Source organism: Haliotis asinina, chromosome 4 (genome assembly GCF_037392515.1).
Source record: "Haliotis asinina isolate JCU_RB_2024 chromosome 4, JCU_Hal_asi_v2, whole genome shotgun sequence".
NCBI lineage: Eukaryota > Metazoa > Mollusca > Gastropoda > Lepetellida > Haliotidae > Haliotis > Haliotis asinina.
Window position 1 is genome coordinate 40,670,568 of NC_090283.1, and position 21,779 is coordinate 40,692,346.

Genomic DNA, 21,779 nt, shown 5'->3' on the forward strand with positions numbered 1-21,779 from the left:
TCCTCCCAAAACAACAGGTAATAAAGGTTTCGCCTGAAATTCATGTTGTTTCATTAACAAGGATACAGACACCCTACTGGTCACATTATTGATCACCCTTGAGACTTGTTTTGTTTGTCTACAACGAAACTTCTAACTCAGTAGCATACTCGACATTTCCGAATCATGATCACGAAAACCATGTATGTACTACCTCACAACAATGAGTAGTTGAAGACATTTGTTGCAGGTCATTGCAGAACTGAGGACGAAAATGGATTCCGATGAGAAACATATTGAAATGCTCAACGCTCAAATCAGAAACTTGCAAATGGTTTGTAGCATGTACTCTCAATTTGAAGAATACTTTGATGCAGAAGCTCATTAAAACTTTTTTCTGCCTGTGATATTCTTTCCTTTAGTTTCTGTTCAACTTCTCCGTTTATGTCTAAGCACAGGCATTAACTACATTTACGAAAGTCAGAGACAAACGAATTATAAATATGCATTAATTAAGAAATAGACCAAACACATAAGTGTTCTTCACTTGAAATAATAAATCAAACCATTTGCTTTTGCCTCTGTCACTGGTTTCAGAACAATATTTATATATACTAGATAACCAGATGACAAAATTCGTGGTTTCTTTTTAATGCACAAGGTTGTGTACTGTACACTAGAGGTTGTGACAACATTGAAAGAGTCTGCACACAATGTTGACACCAAGGTTTTTACACCCGGTCACAGGTGGGCTCGATCCCGAAACCTCAACCTCGCTGGATCCTCTGGATCACTTAGCCAGCGTTAATTATTAAGTGAATCACTCTTTGTGACACAGATGTAAATGTTCCTTACCGTAGTGTAAAAGCACACATGCAAACATATTATGAATAGACTGTCTTTGTGGAATAATCCATAATGTGTAAATGGTTCGGTATGTTTTCAGCGCATTGAAGAGAAAGAGGCCATAGAGGATAGAACTGTAACAACCACTGACTTCTTGCTCGGTAAGTTAGCCTTCTCCCTTGATGATTCCCGATCTCATAACTAAACCTCAGCCAGACTACTTCACAATTCTATCAACAAGTTCGTGTCTGTCATCGTCGTGAGTGAGTGAGTGAGTTTAGTTTTACGTCGCACTTAGCAATATTCCAGCTATATGGCGAAGGTCTGTCTAAATAATCGAGTCTGGACCAGACAATCCAGTGATCAACAACATGAGCATCGATCTGCGCAATTGGGAACCGATGACATGTGTCAACCAAGTCAGCTAGTCTGACCACCCGATCCCGTTAGTCGCCTTTTACGACAAGCATGGTCACCTTTTATGGCAAGCATGGGTTGTTGTATCATAATGGTAAAGACATGCGAATTTTGTTTTTCTTCGAAACTGAAATCACCATTACTGACATAACATGAAATGTGGTGTACTTACTGATGCTACATGATTGGACACACAATAAAAAACATTGATCAATACACTTATTCTTAAACTAACATGACCTCTGTTGCGTGGTGCGTCGTAGCCACAGTTCAAAAACTGAAAACGAGACAAGAAAATTACACGAAATGCTCGCTCGTCCAGTCTGTACTTTTCTTCCAAGTGGTTAATGTGGACTGATGAAGGGTCAGCTGGATTTGTCAGATACTAAATTGTTGCTGTACCCCGCATTGGACGGTTCTTTTAAGTGCACAGGATACCCGATGGGGGGATGACAAGAGTGAAAGTGGGTCCTTACACAAAGTTTTTACACTTGGTCACAGGTGACCTCAATCCCCTCACTTCAAGCTCGCTGGATCCCCAGTCTGGCGCCTTAGACACTTCGCCCACTAAGCCTCCATAGAGACTTCCATTACATGCTTTTTAACACCGACTTTGTCTTATTCGTATATTTGTAGACGCAGATGCTCAAACTGATGATGTTTACAAGGCCGACATGGAAATGAAACACAAAATTGTGAGTATTATCAATGAGGGTACATCATGAGTCTTACCTGCTAATTTGTGTAAATAGTCGTGATTTGTTTTTAACAAGAAGCAATCTAAAATATATAGTATTTGTTTCATTATGAATTATTCAAGTTGATGAATCCTTCATACAAAACTTCATTGTGAAATAAGTACAAGGCCACACAAGATCAAAGAATTTAAGTAGCAATGTGACAAATATCACATCACCCAGTCTAAGTATTAGAAGGGAGTCCATGCAACGGTAGACTAACAACTAGTCTCTGAAATTAAGATATTTCATGTAAAAATGCTTATAGTACAAAACATACAATACAATGAAAAGGAGCCCTGTGACCTTAAGTTCTAACTTTCCACATTTCCAAGACTTGTGTGGGCTTTCTCGGATATATCTGCTTCAAGGTCTGTACAACAGACGAATGCAATGGGTGATATTAGAAGCAGGTCATACAACATTTGTCAGTTTATTTCCTCCCAAAACAACAGGTAATAAAGGTCTCGCCTGAAATTCATGTTGTTTCATTAACAAGGATACAGACACCCTACTGGTCACATTATTGATCACCCTTGAGATTTGTTTTGTTTGTCTACAACGAAACTTCTAACTCAGTAGCATACTCGACATTTCCGAATCATGATCACGAAAACCATGTATGTACTACCTCACAACAATGAGTAGTTGAAGACATTTGTTGCAGGTCATTGCAGAACTGAGGACGAAAATGGATTCCGATGAGAAACATATTGAAATGCTCAACGCTCAAATCAGAAGCTTGCAAATGGTTTGTAGCATGTACTCTCAATTTGAAGAATACTTTGATGCAGAAGCTCATTAAAACTTTTTTTCTCCCTGTGATATTCTTTCCTTTAGTTTCTGTTCAACTTCTCCTTTTATGTCTAAGCACAAGCATTAACTACATTTACGAAAGTCAGAAACAAACGAATTATAAATATGCATTAATTAAGAAATAGACCAAACACATAAGTGTTCTTCACTTGAAATAATAAATCAAACCATTTGCTTTTGCCTCTGTCACTGGTTTCAGAACAATATTTATATATACTAGATAACCAGATGACACAATTCGTGGTTTCTTTTTAATGCACAGGGTTGTGTACTGTACACTAGAGGTTGTGACAACATTGAAAGAGTCTGCACACAATGTTGACACCAAGGTTTTTACACCCGGTCACAGGTGGGCTCGATCCCGAAACCTCAACCTCGCTGGATCCTCTGGATCCCTTAGCCAGCGTTAATTACTAAGTGAATCACTCTTTGTGACACAGATGTAAATGTTCCTTACCGTAGTGTAAAAGCACACATGCAAACATATTATGAATAGACTGTCTTTGTGGAATAATCCATAATGTGTAAATGGTTCGGTATGTTTTCAGCGCATTGAAGAGAAAGATGCCATAGAGGATAGAACTGTAACAACCATTGACTTCTTGCTCGGTAAGTTAGCCTTCTCCCTTGATGATTCCCGATCTCATAACTAAACCTCAGCCAGACTACTTCACAATTCTATCAACAAGTTCGTGTCTGTCATCGTCGTGAGTGAGTGAGTGAGTTTAGTTTTACGTCGCACTTAGCAATATTCCAGCTATATGGCGAAGGTCTGTCTAAATAATCGAGTCTGGACCAGACAATCCAGTGATCAACAACATGAGCATCGATCTGCGCAATTGGGAACCGATGACATGTGTCAACCAAGTCAGCTAGTCTGACCACCCGATCCCGTTAGTCGCCTTTTACGACAAGCATGGTCACCTTTTATGGCAAGCATGGGTTGTTGTATCATAATGGTAAAGACATGCGAATTTTGTTTTTCTTCGAAACTGAAATCACCATTACTGACATAACATGAAATGTGGTGTACTTACTGATGCTACATGATTGGACACACAATAAAAAACATTAATCAATACACTTATTCTTAAACTAACATGACCTCTGTTGCGTGGTGCGTCGTAGCCACAGTTCAAAAACTGAAAACGAGACAAGAAAATTACACGAAATGCTCGCTCGTCCAGTCTGTACTTTTCTTCCAAGTGGTTAATGTGGACTGATGAAGGGTCAGCTGAATTTGTCAGATACTAAATCCTACCGGTACCGTGTGTCACCATGACCTACTGTAACCAAGAGGCCCCTTGTGTCACATACCAAAGTAACCACAACAGAAGAATAGTTTGTTTTGCAAAACTTTATTCCTCCCCTTAAGATATAAGTAACCCCAATACCTATACTAAACTAATTCTACAGGTGCAAATACAACTAACTAATCTAATTACCTAACCTAGCTACATATACAGTTCTGTCTACCACTTAAATTGCTAAAGTTCTAATAATACTACTACTACTACTAACTACACTAAAATCCTAATACCCTCACTAATATAGATAATGATTACATATAATCCCAATCAGAAACTAAACAATTGAACTAAATAACAATAAAGGAATTTGCCACTCAGAGAGAACACTTTCTCTTTACAATGTAATCAGAATGTCAGTGCACTTTGGTTCCACTTGGTGACGTCATGGTATTTGTGTGGTATCCCTCACACCCAGGCGATGGTTTCCCTCACGGAGTTTAAGGGGCCTGTGTAATGGTTGATGGCTGTGCCATCCACATCTCACATTACTAGGAGATACATGCTCCTTGTACAACAGGGAAGACTCTTGTCTGTCTCCTTACAGGCGGAGATAATACCCCTCTCCTTACTTTAAGGATAACCGGCCAGTTCCGGGACACTACAATACAATATAAGTAACTACAGTTACTCAGTAAGACATGTGTCAATGTCTTATACTTTATGCATGTACTTTACTCCGATTTACATATTTGAAAGTGGAACAGGTTTTGTGGAACGATAACATTCAAATTTTGAATGGCTTTGTGGCTATATAGTGTTACAATATGCACATATATCTAGAAATACTACATCAGTAAAACAATTTCTTGCTACATCTACTCAATCAATAAATACAAAAGTAATAATGATAATAAAAACTTACGCCAGCCAGCGTGAGATGCAATCCCATACAAAAGTTGAACCCATACAGGTGAACACAGTGGTGATTCTGGCTGACTGTGCAGATTACTACCCTTCCTCACTATTTATATTGACCTCCCATACCCAAGCTACTCAACACCTCTCTATTGTTTACAAATTAACACCCCAGCTCTCTGGCCATACCTGGTCACGCTTCCCTGAACATAACCCTGTTCCCATAGTATTACCGAACATAATCTAACAACAACTCCCAACAATATATAACACACTCTAACAATACCATACTACATCTATTTACAGTACCATAAACTAATTATATAAACGAAATCATCTGTGATCTTGACATCACTCCCCTCTTCAAGTAATTGTACACAAGTACAATTATATATTACACTCAAGATCACATTTAAGTTTGTTTTAATGCATAAATATCATAAAACACAATTGTCTAAATGTACAATAGCACAGTAATACATAAGAAATAACTGCTGACAAATAATCTGGATATGCAGAGAGTACATTATTTACACACTACCATACACATAGTATGACTAGGGTGAACACCGGCTCAAGAGATCAGCCCCAACATTCTCACTTCCTTTGATTGCACGAATTAGAAATTTGTAGGGTTGCAAAGTCAGGGCCCACCTCATCACTCGTCCATTGGTCATTTTTGCCTTGGTCATCCATATTAAGGGCTGATGGTCAGTCTCCAAAATAAATTCTCTCCCATACAGATATCTTTCTAACTTCTGTATTGCCCACACAATAGCCAAACACTCTTTTTCTATTGTAGAATACGCTCTCTCACGATCTACTAACTTCCGACTCACAACCAATATTGGAAATCGCTCACCTTCCTGTTCTTGTAGCAGTACAGCTCCGATTCCAACGTCAGAAGCGTCTGTTCTTACCAAGAATGGTTTCTTCAAGTCGGGTAGTTTCAAGATAGGAAAACTTGACATATGGGTTCTTAACGTAGTGAAAGCTAATTCCTGGCTTTCTGTCCATATTACCTTGTTTGGCTTTCCTTTCTTTGTGAGATCAGTTAACGGAACTGCTATGGCTGCATAGTTTGGGATAAATTTCCGGTAGTACCCGGTCAGTCCCAACAACGCTCTCACTTGTTTCTTGGTTTGAGGTCGCTCCACATTTAGGATCTTTTCTACATTCTTACCTTCTGGTCGAATTAGACCACTACCCACCTTGTGCCCTAAAAAGTCCAGATGTTTATATCCCACTTTTACCTTTGAAGGTCGAGCTGTAAGATGGAATTGTCTTAACCTCGTAAATATTGCTCTCAGACTTACCATGTGGTGTGACCAGTTCTCAGTTCCTTCTATGATGTCGTCTATGAAGTTGTCTGTATTTGGTATGTTGTGCAATACTTGTCTCATCAGTCGGGAAAATACTGCAGGTGCATTAACTACTCCAAATGGCATCACCTTCCATTGGTATAATCCATCAGGAGTTATAAATGCTGTCAGTTCTTTGCTACTCTCTTCCATTGGAATCTGCCAATATGCTTTGCTTACATCAATTTTGGTAAGATATTTACAGTTCCGTAACCGTGCAAAGATGGAATCAGCTAATGGAATTGGTTCGGCATCAAATACGGTCACCTGATTCAGTTTGCGAAAATCGGTACAAAATCTGTAAGTCGAGTCAGGCTTCTTCACAAGTACAATGGGGGATGCATATGGTGACTGAGAAGGTTCTATCACCCCCATGTCTAACATTAGCTGTATCTCCTTAGCTACAACATCTCTCATATGATGAGGAAGTGGATAGGGCTTGGATCGTATAGGCTCATTACATGTCAGCTTGATCTTATATTCCATACAATCTACCTTCCCTGGTAAATCACTCAGTACATCTTTGAATTCACTTATGAGCTCCTTCACCTCATTTTGTTGCTCCTCTGTCAAATCTTCAGAAATGTCTACATCCTGATACGTTTCCTTAGAAACTAAAGAAGGTGAAGCTATGTCTAACATACTCACCTCTTCAGCCTTGACATCCACCAGACCAGCACTGACATACAGCTGTGTCCTTGACCTCCTCTCTCTTAATGTACCTTTTCAGTAGATTGGCATGATAGGTTTTAATCTTGTTACCAACCTGTATTCTGTAATTGCCAATGCCAAAGGTATCCAGTATTTCATATGGCCCTTTCCACTGCAGCAACAGTTTGTTTGAATCAGTGGGCAACAGAATTAATACTTTATCACCAACCTTCATTTTTCTTGGCTTGGACTTCACATCAAAGAACTTTTTGTATTTACATGCTTTCTTTTGAAGTTCTTGCTGTGCTACGTGAATAGTCTCCTCAAGACGGTTTTGAAGATCTAGCACATACTCATATGTGGTTCTTACCTCTGGATTTGGTATATCTCTTGTCCAGATTTCCCTCAGAATCTGTACTGGTCCTCTCACAGTGCGTCCATATAAGAGTTCAAATGGGGCAAAACCCAAACTCTCTTGAGGTACCTCTCGGTAAGCAAATAACAAAGCAGGTACATACCTGTCCCAGTCATTTGGTCGTTCTGCACACATCCGTTTCAGCATCGTCTTCAAGGTTCCATTGAACTTCTCTACTAGGCCATTGCACATTGGATGATAAGGGGAAGTAGTAAGCTGATGTATGGACAATAGTCTACTTACCTCCTTCATCACGCCTGACGTGAACTGGGCTCCCATGTCTGTTAATATCTCCTTGGGGATACCAACCCTACTGAATATCTCGAACAGAGCTTCGGCAACATATTCCGTCTCTACTCTGGGTAAAGCTACTGCTTCTGGGTATCGTGTTGCATAATCAACCACCGTCAGTATATACCTATTACCCTTGTCTGTGACAGGATACAATGGACCAATCAAATCAACAGCTACCCTCTCAAATGGCACTTCAATTAATGGCATTTGTCCCAGTGGTATTTTCCTTACCTTTCCCTTCGGCATGGTACGTTGACAAATATCACAAGACTGAACATGTCTTCTGACATCACCAATTACTCCTGGCCAATAAAACTGTGAGATTACCCTATCTAGAGTCTTCTTGATTCCAAGATGTCCACCCATCAGTGCTTCATGACATACCTTCATTACCTGTGTGCGCAATCCAACCGGTACTACTGCCTGTACAACTTGTTTACCATTGTCCATTTTATTGGAAGTATGCTTCCTATACAGCATATCATTCTCCACAAAGTAAGAGGAAGTACTATGTCGGGTCTCCCTAATCTTACCTTCTTCCACTAATTTTCTTATTTTGTTCAGACTTGAATCCTGATGTTGTAGGGATACGAACTCACCTCGACTCAGTCTCAACCCAACAGGTTCCAATGTCTTCAAGGGTTCCATGCCTACTTGGCGTACTCTTCTCTGGCTCCTTGTCTCTACAGCACCTACTGTTTTAATGTCCTGCTTATCCCACATCAAGTCTGGATCTCCTGGCTCTCTAACTCCGGGAATATTGCCTAATATTAAGTCACAGATTGGTGTGTCCATACATGCTGCTCTCACCATACCCGTGTAAAAGGGCGTATTTACAGTAATCCATGCTACCGGAAGTGTCAAGATCCTGCTATCTGCTAATTTACAAGATTGTGTTTCTGAAGTCAAACATGCATCTTTTACCATTGACCTCCTCACTATTACACCGTTACATCCCGTGTCTCTAAGCACATCTACTGGAGTGTCGTTTACCTTTCCCTGATAAAATGGCATGCGGTGATCTTTGGTAAGCACACTCCCTGAGGCTACATCTGCTTTAGTAACCTCCTCTGAAGTTGCTGCATCACCATCTAGAACTTCATGTATGCAGGGCTCTACTTTTGTGTTATCTGGATGTATTAGAGACATGTTTGTGTTGTCTTCACTCACCTGGATACTTGCCACTTTAAACTTGGGTTTCTTGCACTGTGCTGCCAAATGCCCAGTTTGATTGCAGTTGTAACATGTCCTTTCCTTAATAGGAACAAATTGTTTGGAACAAGTACCATGTTTACCTGATGCGCTACCCTCGACTATTTTCCCTTTGGAAACCTGCTTGTCAGTTTGACCTGGAATAACTGGTCTATTGTATCTTCCATGACTCGTACCTCTAGCTTCTATAAATTGCTCTGCTAGTCTAGCCATTTCCATCGCGTCTTTTGGCTTTCTCTCTCTCAAGAATATACCCAGATCCCTTCCAGTCACATTCAAAATCTGTTCACGCAGCAGCAAATCTCTCACACCTTCGAACGTCTTTTGTGTACCACTTAGTTCAATCCATCTGTTGAAATAGTTCTCAATTCTAACTACAAATTGTGTGAAAATCTCACCTGTTTCAGTTTTAGCAGTCCTAAATTTCTGATGGAATCCATCCTCAGTCATTTCATAGCGTTTAAGTAATGCAGTTTTAACTGCATTGTAATTTTCAGCCTCAAAGGCATTTAACCGGGAGTATACTTCTAAAGCCTTACCTTTCAGCAGAGTACACAGGTAAGCTGCCCAATGGGACGGGTCCCAGCCTTGCGCTGTAACTACACGTTCAAACCTTTGCAGATATGCATCAATATTGTCATTGTGGTCGTCAAATGGAGGCATTTTAGGCATCTTGGGAATGGCTGCCGATCTATTCTCTCCTACCTGCCCTTCTTGATTTCCTGCCGCACTCTTTTCTAACTTGGCTAGTTCTATTCTTTCATTTGACTGTATTTTACACTTTTCTTTCTCCAATTCTAATCGTTCTCTCTCTCGTTCCCATTCTAACCTTTCTTTCTCCTTTCTTTCCTCCAGTTCTAACTTTTTAATCTCCCGCTCCCTAGCTCTTTCCTCCCGTTCGAGCCTGTCCTTTTCTTTCTCATTCTCCAACTCCATTTGCTCTTTCACAAACACTCTCAAATCATCTTTCTCATACCCTAAACTCTGACCCAGTTTGATAAGTTTGTCAATGTCCATAATTGTCTGTATGAGGGCAAAGCAGGGTACACAAAAAGTCAAACTGTCTGGAATAAATAGGGATCCTACCAAGAATAAAACCGGAGGTGATTTCCCATATATCCCAATGTTCAAAATGTTCACGACGAACCAATGGCCTTAACTGACCAATAACCACAATACACCCTCCACCCTTGAATTCCAAATCATACACTCAAGGACGCAAAAGTGGTGCCGTATGTTCTAACCCTTCTTTATGGACACAAAGATTCTGCAGCGATATACAATCAACAACGCTACATCAAATGCGCTACAGAACACAACTAGGGTTCCCTTTGATAGTGACAAATAATCTAATTATCCCACCGCTGCCACCAAAATGTCACATACCAAAGTAACCACAACAGAAGAATAGTTTGTTTTGCAAAACTTTATTCCTCCCCTTAAGATATAAGTAACCCCAATACCTATACTAAACTAATTCTACAGGTGCAAATACAACTAACTAATCTAATTACCTAACCTAGCTACATATACAGTTCTGTCTACCACTTAAATTGCTAAAGTTCTAATAATACTACTACTACTACTAACTACACTAAAATCCTAATACCCTCACTAATATAGATAATGATTACATATAATCCCAATCAGAAACTAAACAATTGAACTAAATAACAATAAAGGAATTTGCCACTCAGAGAGAACACTTTCTCTTTACAATGTAATCAGAATGTCAGTGCACTTTGGTTCCACTTGGTGACGTCATGGTATTTGTGTGGTATCCCTCACACCCAGGCGATGGTTTCCCTCACGGAGTTTAAGGGGCCTGTGTAATGGTTGATGGCTGTGCCATCCACATCTCACATTACTAGGAGATACATGCTCCTTGTACAACAGGGAAGACTCTTGTCTGTCTCCTTACAGGCGGAGATAATACCCCTCTCCTTACTTTAAGGATAACCGGCCAGTTCCGGGACACTACAATACAATATAAGTAACTACAGTTACTCAGTAAGACATGTGTCAATGTCTTATACTTTATGCATGTACTTTACTCCGATTTACATATTTGAAAGTGGAACAGGTTTTGTGGAACGATAACATTCAAATTTTGAATGGCTTTGTGGCTATATAGTGTTACAATATGCACATATATCTAGAAATACTACATCAGTAAAACAATTTCTTGCTACATCTACTCAATCAATAAATACAAAAGTAATAATGATAATAAAAACTTACGCCAGCCAGCGTGAGATGCAATCCCATACAAAAGTTGAACCCATACAGGTGAACACAGTGGTGATTCTGGCTGACTGTGCAGATTACTACCCTTCCTCACTATTTATATTGACCTCCCATACCCAAGCTACTCAACACCTCTCTATTGTTTACAAATTAACACCCCAGCTCTCTGGCCATACCTGGTCACGCTTCCCTGAACATAACCCTGTTCCCATAGTATTACCGAACATAATCTAACAACAACTCCCAACAATATATAACACACTCTAACAATACCATACTACATCTATTTACAGTACCATAAACTAATTATATAAACGAAATCATCTGTGATCTTGACACCTTGTCTAACCTCGCAATAATTAGATGTACATATTTATGTCACAGGTGTGGCCAGAGAAGGTGTGGTTCATAAGCTGAACACAGGACCTGTAGACAGATCCATGTTGCTGAAGTGTGAGTACATTTATTCTCTACCTTATACCTTACATTATATACCTTATTGTCATTTGTCAGATTCCGTATGTGAACGGTTGAGTTCGTTCGGAAGAATCATTGGTCCACTCATTCCTTTTGGACACGTATAAATCGTGTCCTGGGAATACTGAAACTAATCAGCGTAATGAACGGATATAACAAGGACACCATGTATGGATGGCACACGTCCATTAGTATGAATACAAAATGATACAAAAGTAGACGAACAATACGACAGCACGAACTCACCAGGGGTTGTTGTTTTACCCAGCTTAATGCAGCGGTAAGGAGCAATCAGGCACTTGTTGGACAGACAAAGAACGGAAAGAACACAGTTGATCACGCCCACAAAAGACAAGTACTTGGGTACATGAAAGATCTTTTTTCAATCGTTTCCACAAAGGGACATCACCACCAGCTGATTTCATGTAGTCTGGAAACAATGTTTAGCAAGGATATTGTGAATATCTGTACCAGGGGTACACACGGGAAACGTCACAGATTGAGATAGACGTTATAACACTGGCAAAGGTCTAGACAGCAGAGAGTCACCATAGCTGGTGCAGACAGCTTCTTATATACAGAAGATCCACAACGTATCAACGTGTATTGTCGAAGAGGCGAACACACAGCAACATCCGTGTGTGTGTTGAGCGGGCTCGGGGTGGGGGTAGGGACGGAGGGGACGCCGATGAACCTGATGACCTCAGGGAGCAGCTTTCTAACTTTCAGACACATTTCTTACCATAAATACGGTACAGGTTTCATGGTCTGCTCCGAAACGATGCCTCTGCCTACATGGACGGCGTCGCTAGAATAATGGGATCTAGGGCAGTCCCGGTGTTCATTCCCATTATGACCACTCACAGTTAAAGTGAGTGAGTTAACGTTTAACATCACATTTGCAATATTGCAGTCAAATCGTCACGAGAACACGTTTGATATTGAAATGATAATGAAAGATGTGTATATTATAAAAGCCTGTCGTCAAAGGACAGTAAAACAACTAAGATATCACAATTACTATTAAACTTAGTATGGAGAGTTAAAACTAATAGCTATATTAGGACAAAAAATATATATAACAGGGGCTATATATATATATTAGGACTCAAAATATATATAACAGGGGCTATATATAGCCAACAACTGGATGTAGATCACCGTACTAGGGACCATGAGGGCATTACTTATGCTACCTGCATGGACCCTAGCTGGATTTACATCGTCCATTCAGCCGCTGACAACGGTAGGAAGATGTAGCCAGAATTTAAGGTAACAAAAATGGTATGGTTGAGCACAATTGACTTTGAGTGCTTTCGACACATATGTACACACTCACAAAGACAATAATTTTACGCTTCTTCAACCCCCTTTGAGGGTACAACCACTAACAATCGCAATTTCTAATTTATACCACCCTATGTTTAAAATACAAATTATCCTTTTACAAAACGCGTAACAAAATTACGTAATAATTCTATTCCCTTTAAAGGTCACATGCGACCAAAAATCAAACATAATAAAAACACATTTATCACTTATTCGTGACATATAATATACATTACTGCTTCTAAAAAACAAATAAACAAAATTAGAAGTGTACAATCGCGATTCAAAAGTGCAATCACCTCAGCAGAGATGGTAAACTACCACGTGGCTGGAATCTGTCATTGATCCAAGTACAAAGCAGGACTTGAAACTGACGGGTTTGCACCAATTTCCATCAGATACAATCATCCCAAAAAAATGAATGTAGTTTGTTTGCAACCCACAGACATACAGACATGTCATGTGTATCACACCTACCTAATTACATAATGTGTCTGAGACGGGACTCGGGTGCACGTGTCATAAATCAATTTATTTTCTCTATGTCATATAGTCTGATATGTGTTCAGTTCAAATTGCATGTGGTCAATGATTGAAGCTGTGTGCTGCATGTTGTCTTTAGCAGACAGGCAGACAGACATATAGGTGTGAATAAACCAGACACTGAGCTTTCTCTGTGACAGACTGCTTACCACAATCAATAAGTTTTTGTGCGTAACGAGTAGATTATTTACTTATTTGTGTACCCAACCAAGATTAGAGATTACTGCTCACGACCTCATACTCTGGGCATGCGTACTGTTTCAAGCTGCCCGAACGTATTCACTGCGCATGCGTTATGGACGCAGAGTAGGACAGCTGCTGAAACCAGTTTTTCCCCCAGCGCTGGGGGAAATTTAGTGAAATGTCTGAACTCCGATTTCGCGGGCTTTTTTTTCATCGCGTTTTTTTCAACTTTATACATTGAATTGGCATTGTTGCTGATTTCTTTCGGTAAGTGCATACCGAAAGGTACCAGAAAGGTACAAAGTTGTGTTTTACTTTGCTTGTGATCTTTAAAAATTCAATTATTTAATGATGGCTGACAGTATTAACAAGTCCTTAACAGCTGTCACAATGAAATATTTATCCATTAGCAAAATCAATGCAATCAAGCTAAAAAGCCAATCTCAAAATTTAAATCAAAGTAATTTTGAGATTGTTTGTGGTTTAAACTGATTCAGGAAAATAGCGTTAACAGTTTTATCGGGCAATAACTTCAAAGACATAATTGCGCTTGGTGAAAATGACTGAGAAGATCTTTATCCTCGTCAGTTTATAGTTTGAATGGAACTTGGAAGGATTGTGTCCAATTTTCAAAACAAACAACCTGCATTATAAGCTCACAAAGTTTTGTTACCTCCAAATATCTAAACAAACAATCACAAGATCTCTGATTCATTTAGTTTCTAATCACTGATGTGCAATAGACAACATTAAACTGAGCTGTCAGAGAAGACAAAACGTGAACTTTACTGAAATTGCCCCTGGACAAAAAACACTCACGTGGAACAGTGCAACCCTGCAGTATGACAAAGAACATCACAGAAAGGCTGAGATTTTGACGAGCCGAACGGGAGAAAAAATGTATGGAAAAAATGGGAACTTCATAACGAGAGAGTTCTGTTTGCAGACTAGAATCGATTCAACACGTTCCGAGTGAGTGAGTCAATATTTAACATAGGCAATATTTCAGCCATATCGTGACGAGAATATTAGCAATGAAAAGGAATATATGTACATTGTAAAACCTGTCAACGAAGGACAGTAAAACAACTACTGGTAAACACATATAAGATGATCCACGACCTGACAAATGACCCCAATTTGCATACTTGGGAACGCCCCACAGAACGATCCACTTGAAATAAGAGGGAGACAGGTTGTCTGATAAATATCCAGATGTTCATTTTCCCCGTGCGTTTCACGCATGAATTGTTATAGCACACTCGATTTGGGAACGGGTACAATCCCAACGAATTGAATCAACACAATATACTGAGCAAATATGTTTATTTATGTTTATGTTTATGTCAAGCTACCTGTAGCAGCCAAGTGTACTCGCCCAATTCGTTGTCCCGCCTCTCTTGTCACAAATGCGTTTAGTGCGCTGGATCATCTAATATGTGTCTAGCAGTAGAATATCACAATCTGAATTGAAACTAGCGTGTAAAGTTAAAACTGATATCACTATTCGGATAACACAATATAAAAACAGGCTATAGATCACCAACAGCTGAAGGTAGATCACACGTTCCGAAATGATAGGCGAGTTCGTGTATACAGATGTAGGGGTGAGTGACTGGCACCAAAGTGTGTCCAAGCGGTGCACCATTTTGGTGAAAACCGTATGGGACGGGATTTATGGTCAGCAGAGGACACGACTTGTAATCCTTCATGGAACTTTGACTGCTCAAAGGTCGCACCAGTTGCGTTACCATATTGATCTTGCAACAGGACAATGCATGTCCGCATACTGCCAGGAGTGAACGTCAAAGTATTGCCCTGGCCAGATCGAATATGAATCCGATAGAACATCTCTTGGATCATCTTTATAGACAGCTGAAACGGCGTCAACCTCCACCAGCAAATCGACAGCAGCTGGAACACGTTCTCTGTGGCACAGAATTTGTATACTATGGCCGGAAAGTATTGGCAATAAATTGTTCAGTTTGAATGTCTAGTATAAACATCCTTGACAAGCTATCAAGTGCTTGGCTTCTTTCAAGAGACGACTGCGTTAATCCTTTTTCATTAGTTTGTGAAGAGTTATCCCCCTTGCTTACTTGCTGGCAGACGATATTTTTAGTGATCCTCGCTATGGGCGATTTAGAGAAGAGTTAGTTGATTTTAGAATATTATAACTAGGATATCAGATCAGCTAAAGCGATTTCAAGTAGAACAGGCATCTCTTTGTCCACTGTTTATCGTGTTGTGAAACCAAATGCTAATGGATATGGCACTGAGCACCAGGGGGCGTAGGTAGGCCTGTCGGTGACAGGAAGCGGCTTGGAATTCTAAAAACAAGCGAAGGAGTTCAGAAATGATAAGGCTCGATACGACTGGTAGATGAACTGTGGTTGTCTGTAAGGTGGCCACTAGAACTGAACTGCATGCAGTGGGTTGGCAGAAAAGTCAGGGCAATAACCCAAAACATCGTTCAAAGCATTCACAGGCCTGGTTTCGGACAGAAATATGACATTATTACGTTGGCTAACCTATAGCCCTGACCTAAATCCAATAGAAATTGTTTGGGGGCTTATGAAGGAAAGTGTCAATAAGAACAATCTGACAAATATTGCTGAAATGAAAGAAGGGGTGGCCCGATATTGGGACAGCACTGACCACGAATTCCATGTGACCAAAGACGGTTGCGATAACTATCTGTCATATCCAGGAATTTCATGTTCACTGGTGGGTGGTTAAAAACATTCTCGTAAACTTCTCCATGCAGGAAACTCGACATTACATTTAACTTGTAAATCAGAACAACCCAGAAGAAACTCACAGACATTGGGGCAACCGTGGATTTTATCAAAGAAAGTATCTCGCTATGCAATACCACCTCAGCCTTATTTCCACGTGTTGCACGGAGTTTCTTTTCACAACTAGGCGCGTGTCGTTGTTTTGTGATCAGTGATACAAGGTCTACTTTTTTCACGGATAGCTTCACAGTTTCCCGAGTGGTCAAATTAAGTCACGTGACACTCCGACTTGGGTCTGACATGCATTCAACAGGTTCCTCATATGTCACATTTATGCGTTTTCTCATTAAATGACAGTGTATAGGAGCAGAAACTCTGTCGTTTGCTCTCGGTGGGTTTACTCACTCACCAGCATCTATCTGTGTGGGTAACCTAGAATTTCATTTTCAAATATATCGGACAAGATAGCGTTATTATCGTGTGTGGATATATTGCTGCAGATTGTTTCTACCTCTTCGAAACACTCACTTTCGAGAAATAGTCGCCTAACCATAGCTCGCTGAATCGCTGTACTTCACCCTACAGCCCGGATAAATATTATCAGATAATGGATTGCAAATTATAGATATATATGTATGTGTGTGTGTGTGTGTGTGTGTGTGTGTGTGTGTGTGTATATGTGTGTGTGTGTGTGTGTGTGTGTGTGTATGTGTAACGATTTGTAATCGATTATATTGTAGTTATTCAAACAACACTTCGTATACTTATCACTTTATAAATTTAGCATTTAGCAACTTGTCATGTTTTGTTCACAATCCAACTATGTGTCTTATTTTGTAGGTATACCACTGAACATGGGCTATTGATATATACCTTAAATGTGCTTCTCACAATATATTAAGTCATCTCTTGTTTTCCCAGAACAAACGCATTTGAGGTTTTTGTTTGGGAGGGACAGGTTTTACTTTTCGTTAGTAAGACGGTCACCGCTTCTCAGGTTTTACTTTTCCAAACTTTAAAATGAACACCAACAATCAAAATGATACAAGAGTGTTTGAAAACAATTGAAAAATATCGTTCAAGATTAAACTAAGCAGGATTGCAACCACATATCTCAGTTCCGTAGTCAGACGCTCCACCGCACGACCATGGGGCTGACAAAGGTGGTGGGTATTGCCATTAAATTGATTTTACGCGCGCTTCTGTTATCGTTATGTATCTCATTAAATGATCATCTACATTGTAATTACCCATCATTGAAGGTATATATGTTAGAGAAAACACTTCACCTCGGTTTTGGTAGAAAATGTAAAACCATCGGAGTCGGGGTTTACATACCAAAACCGCGGAGGCGTGTTTTCTCATATACATCACCAACAGGTGAAGGTAGCATATATCAGTATGGAACTTAACTGTTTATGTCTTATTTGCGTCTAAATCCATATGTTGTAGGTACACCACTGAAGTATGACAAAGACAGAGCCAATCTCGACTACGTCCACATCAACACAGAAGGGGACCTGGTCAACAGGAAGTCTCGCACCAGATCTGCAAGGGTGAGGCGACTGAAGAGGTACATGGGCACATGCAGTTCATTCCCCCTCCCACAGGATGGTTGTCCCCAGTACTGGGAGGTGGAGAACAGGGTCAGTCTGGACAAACCACTCCCAGAGAACGGGCTCATCCTGGAGATTGGAGTATGTAGAGAGGAGGAGAGGGAGAGGGACGTGCATTATTGTATTAGTGAACGTCCTTACTCCTACAGTATGGTCGCCATTCGATGTACTAGACACGACGGGATATGCATTTATATATGTAAGGAGGGGAAGTGTGTGCTGCATCTGCCTGACACTCTCTCCAACACAGCAGGAGCATCACACACATCACATTACGGTGTTGTCTATGATGACGCCAGGAAGAAGATTGTCTTCATTGATGTGAAGGAGAAGAAAGTCATGTCGACCTTAGACAATGTAGACTCTACTGAAGCACTGTGGCCGATGTTCGCAGTGTATAACCCAAGTGTCCTCGCTGTCAGCATGAGACTTGTAGTGAGCAGCGACATCAACATGACGGGTGAGAAGAAAGCAATGATTGTCAAGGCACTTTCATGATGCCATGGTGTGAGAAAGATGTTCGTGTACTCTACTCAATCACGCACGCACGCGTGAAAAGGCGGTATGAGTTATTTGACTGCATGTATACAGTAACATAATCAATTCTACTGACTGTCATTTGACGATCACACACACTTCACTACACAAGAATGGAATGAATGAACCATTCGTATAATCACATGGATTAACAGGCTTAACCAATATATAGTGAACATTGTTTTACTGGCTTGGCTTTACTTCACACATTTGATTCGCGAACGTGGACAAGACAAGTTCGAATTCAAGTTTGATAGTGACAAGAATTATGTATTTGATCAATACTGTAGTTGAGCATAGGCATGATCATATATAACACATACACAGATTAAAACGAGCAGATGCAATTTATTGCAGCATATTCATTGCGGGTAATTCTGGGTTTCATCAGAAGTAATTAACTCCGCGTTTACTTCTCTACTTGGTGTTCTTGGCAATTTCTGGCGACGCACATGTTTCGATGCTACGACGTCCCGAAACCTGAAGACACATTTGTTGAATGCGAGGTTATGATGTGCCCTGAGCTGTCCAGGTTGAGCGATGCCTCCACATGGAGCTGGCATTGGGACATTCCTGTCCTTGCTGATGTTGTGCAGCACAGCACAGGCAATTATTACCTAGGTGAATATTGGAAAAAAATGGTATGTAGTGAGGACACAACAAATGGTCAAGATACTTCTGTCAATTTAATTTATATGTAGGATGTAGATGACGTATTGTTGCATGCATTTGACCAAGAAACGTGTAATTTTAAATGTTTGAATGTTTGTGAGAAAATCATCCATGGAAATTATTGTATTTGAATACCCAACTCCTGTTATTCATCAATCATCGTGGCATTCATCTATAAAAATTATTTGTTCAAAACTAATTGTTTTGGCATCATTATCTTTAAAAGGGTGCACTTCACATATAATAAAGTGTTGGTAAAATCCCAAACCTTACTAATCTCACACTTATAGTATTTCATCCTGTGGCAATCGTTTACTTTAATTTAGTAGCTGTACAGAAAATGCCACCATTCAGATAGATAGATAGATAGATAGATAGATAGTACAGTTACAGTCATATTTGTTTGTCTAAACTTCTTACTTGATTCTTCTTAAACAGGATTACTGAGATATGAAATCTTTATTACAGTTCAACTTTAGATAAAAATAATTATTTGTCTGTATTGAGTGAGGTCCTATTGACAGTAAGATCACATATTTCTAACTTGTCCACTCTCTTTATGTTACTGTTGACTGTAGAAAGTATTAGACATTTTTACATTCTTGTTTGATTATTGTTATTGTCTTCATTAAGTAAATGTTGTTGTTTGTCTTAATAATTGTTTTAGCTTTTTTTTATTTATCCGATGCATATGAACACCTTAAGGTATTATTGGGGAAATTATAGGTGTCTTTAAATTTCATTCAAATTATGATTTTTGTTACCTCAATAGAGTCCTGGGAAGAACATTTTGTAATGCTATACCTTGCAAGCCTTCTGTGGGGAGAGTCTGATGTCTCCATGTAGTACATGAAACCATCGCTTCAGTTGTCCAGTACCTCTTTCCATGCAATTTCTGGTCTTTTATGAGATCTGAGAATGTGCAATAAATATAGCTGGAATCATCAAATGATCTTATGATGTTTATGGGTGGTATTATGTCAAAATGGTTATATCATGACTCACGTTTGTTTAACAAACGTATGATGTCATTGATAAATCACTGAGGATGCATTTACGACTGAGGAAGTGCACAAGGTACGACATATTATCCGAAAAATGCACTTAGCAGATATGTAACTCTTCCGTTTCGTTTTTATGTTGGATGTTGAATTTCATATAACCAAGTGAAATCACTCTATGTTGGTTAGCACTCGAAATTGACTAGAAGAAATGACCAAAATACCTGTTGTAGTTTGCCTGTGGTCCAGGAAGAGGACGTAAAAATGGTGTTAAAATCCACCTCCGACATGGGTAGCCACTGTCGCCAAGCAAATGACATCTTACGGGAACATGGTTCCCCTCAAACAGCCGACATAACCCGCTTGTTGTCAAGATGCGGGAGTCATGTGTTGAGCCAGGCCAACGTGCTACGATATCGATGATCTGGTCGTCGCTGTCAATCACTACCTGTGTATTAATACTGTGATAGTGGTGCCTGTTAATGAATTCATTCTCATTAACTGATGGGGCCTGAATTTGAACGTGCGTGCCATCAACGACACCAACTACACCGGGGAAGTTAGCGGTCTGATAGAATCGACGCTGGTGTCGTCTTATTTCTTGGGCATGCGTGGGAAAGGTGACAAATCTTCTGACCATACGCTGGCTTGTGAGTGAATTAAGCGTTTGTTCGACGACTCTTGAAATGGAGTCCATGGTCATCGCCATTGCACATTTGAAATTTGCCAGTGGCAAGAAAACGTAAAGTAACGAGAACTTTTGTAACGCAGGACACTGCACAACTCCGATGCGTTACGGGACTTAAATCGTGTTCAAGTAGATCACAGATGTAAACAATACTGTTTCTGTCAAATCTGTACCTTTGGAGCAGCTCAGTATCATCTAATGTATGCAGAACGTCTGTTCTTTCATTAAATGCTCTTGGATTACGCGTGGCAGCCATATTTCTTTTACATGACTTAAGTCAAAACAAGTTGATTTAAGCCTAGCAAGGGGAGTCTTAAACAGTTAAAGGTCACATGCAACCAAAAAATCAAACATAATTAAAACACATTTATCACTTATTCATGACATATAATATACATTGCTGCTTTAAAAATACTAATGAACAAAATTATAAGTGTACAATCGCGATTCAAAAGTGCAATATTTTGTACTTGGGCTTACTTTCCCCGAAACGAAGCCCTCGGGAGACCGAACCCAGTCATAGCGGGTGGATATGCACTCAAGTGTAACGACGGCTTCCGATTGGCTGGTTCATTTGCTGATATGCTGAGGGTTCATTGTGTGTACGGAAAGATGATCTGTTTGATGGGCATTTTAGAAGTATAGCCAGTCACAAGAAAGTAAGATTCTTTATGGATAACAACTTCTTTTTGTATACTTGATGCGTCGTTTCAGTATTGATTCATATACTGTTGTCAAACAAAATCATATAAACTAAAAGAAGTCGTTATCCATGAAGAATGTACATAGAGATGCTGGGTTTTGAAAATACATGTTCTCCGAATTTCGCTCGATCCAATCAAAAATCACGTCAGT

At 39.8% G+C, this 21,779-nt stretch overlaps 1 protein-coding gene and 1 pseudogene across 1 annotated transcript in view; one reads left to right on the forward strand and one right to left on the reverse strand.

The window, feature by feature from the left end:
* LOC137281567 (uncharacterized) overlaps positions 1–20,184 on the forward strand; it is a 36,850-nt gene extending 16,666 nt beyond the window's left edge. The window contains exons 11-17 of the mRNA XM_067812878.1: positions 230–313; positions 926–986; positions 1,879–1,937; positions 2,647–2,730; positions 3,344–3,404; positions 11,525–11,593; positions 17,863–20,184. Coding sequence (XP_067668979.1) covers positions 230–313; positions 926–986; positions 1,879–1,937; positions 2,647–2,730; positions 3,344–3,404; positions 11,525–11,593; positions 17,863–18,524 — 1,080 coding nt within the window. The 3' untranslated portion in view covers positions 18,525–20,184. The remainder of the gene's footprint in view (positions 1–229; positions 314–925; positions 987–1,878; positions 1,938–2,646; positions 2,731–3,343; positions 3,405–11,524; positions 11,594–17,862) is intronic.
* LOC137280935 (putative nuclease HARBI1) lies at positions 18,926–21,180 on the reverse strand (annotated as a pseudogene).
* Positions 21,181–21,779: the final 599 nt, after the last annotated feature.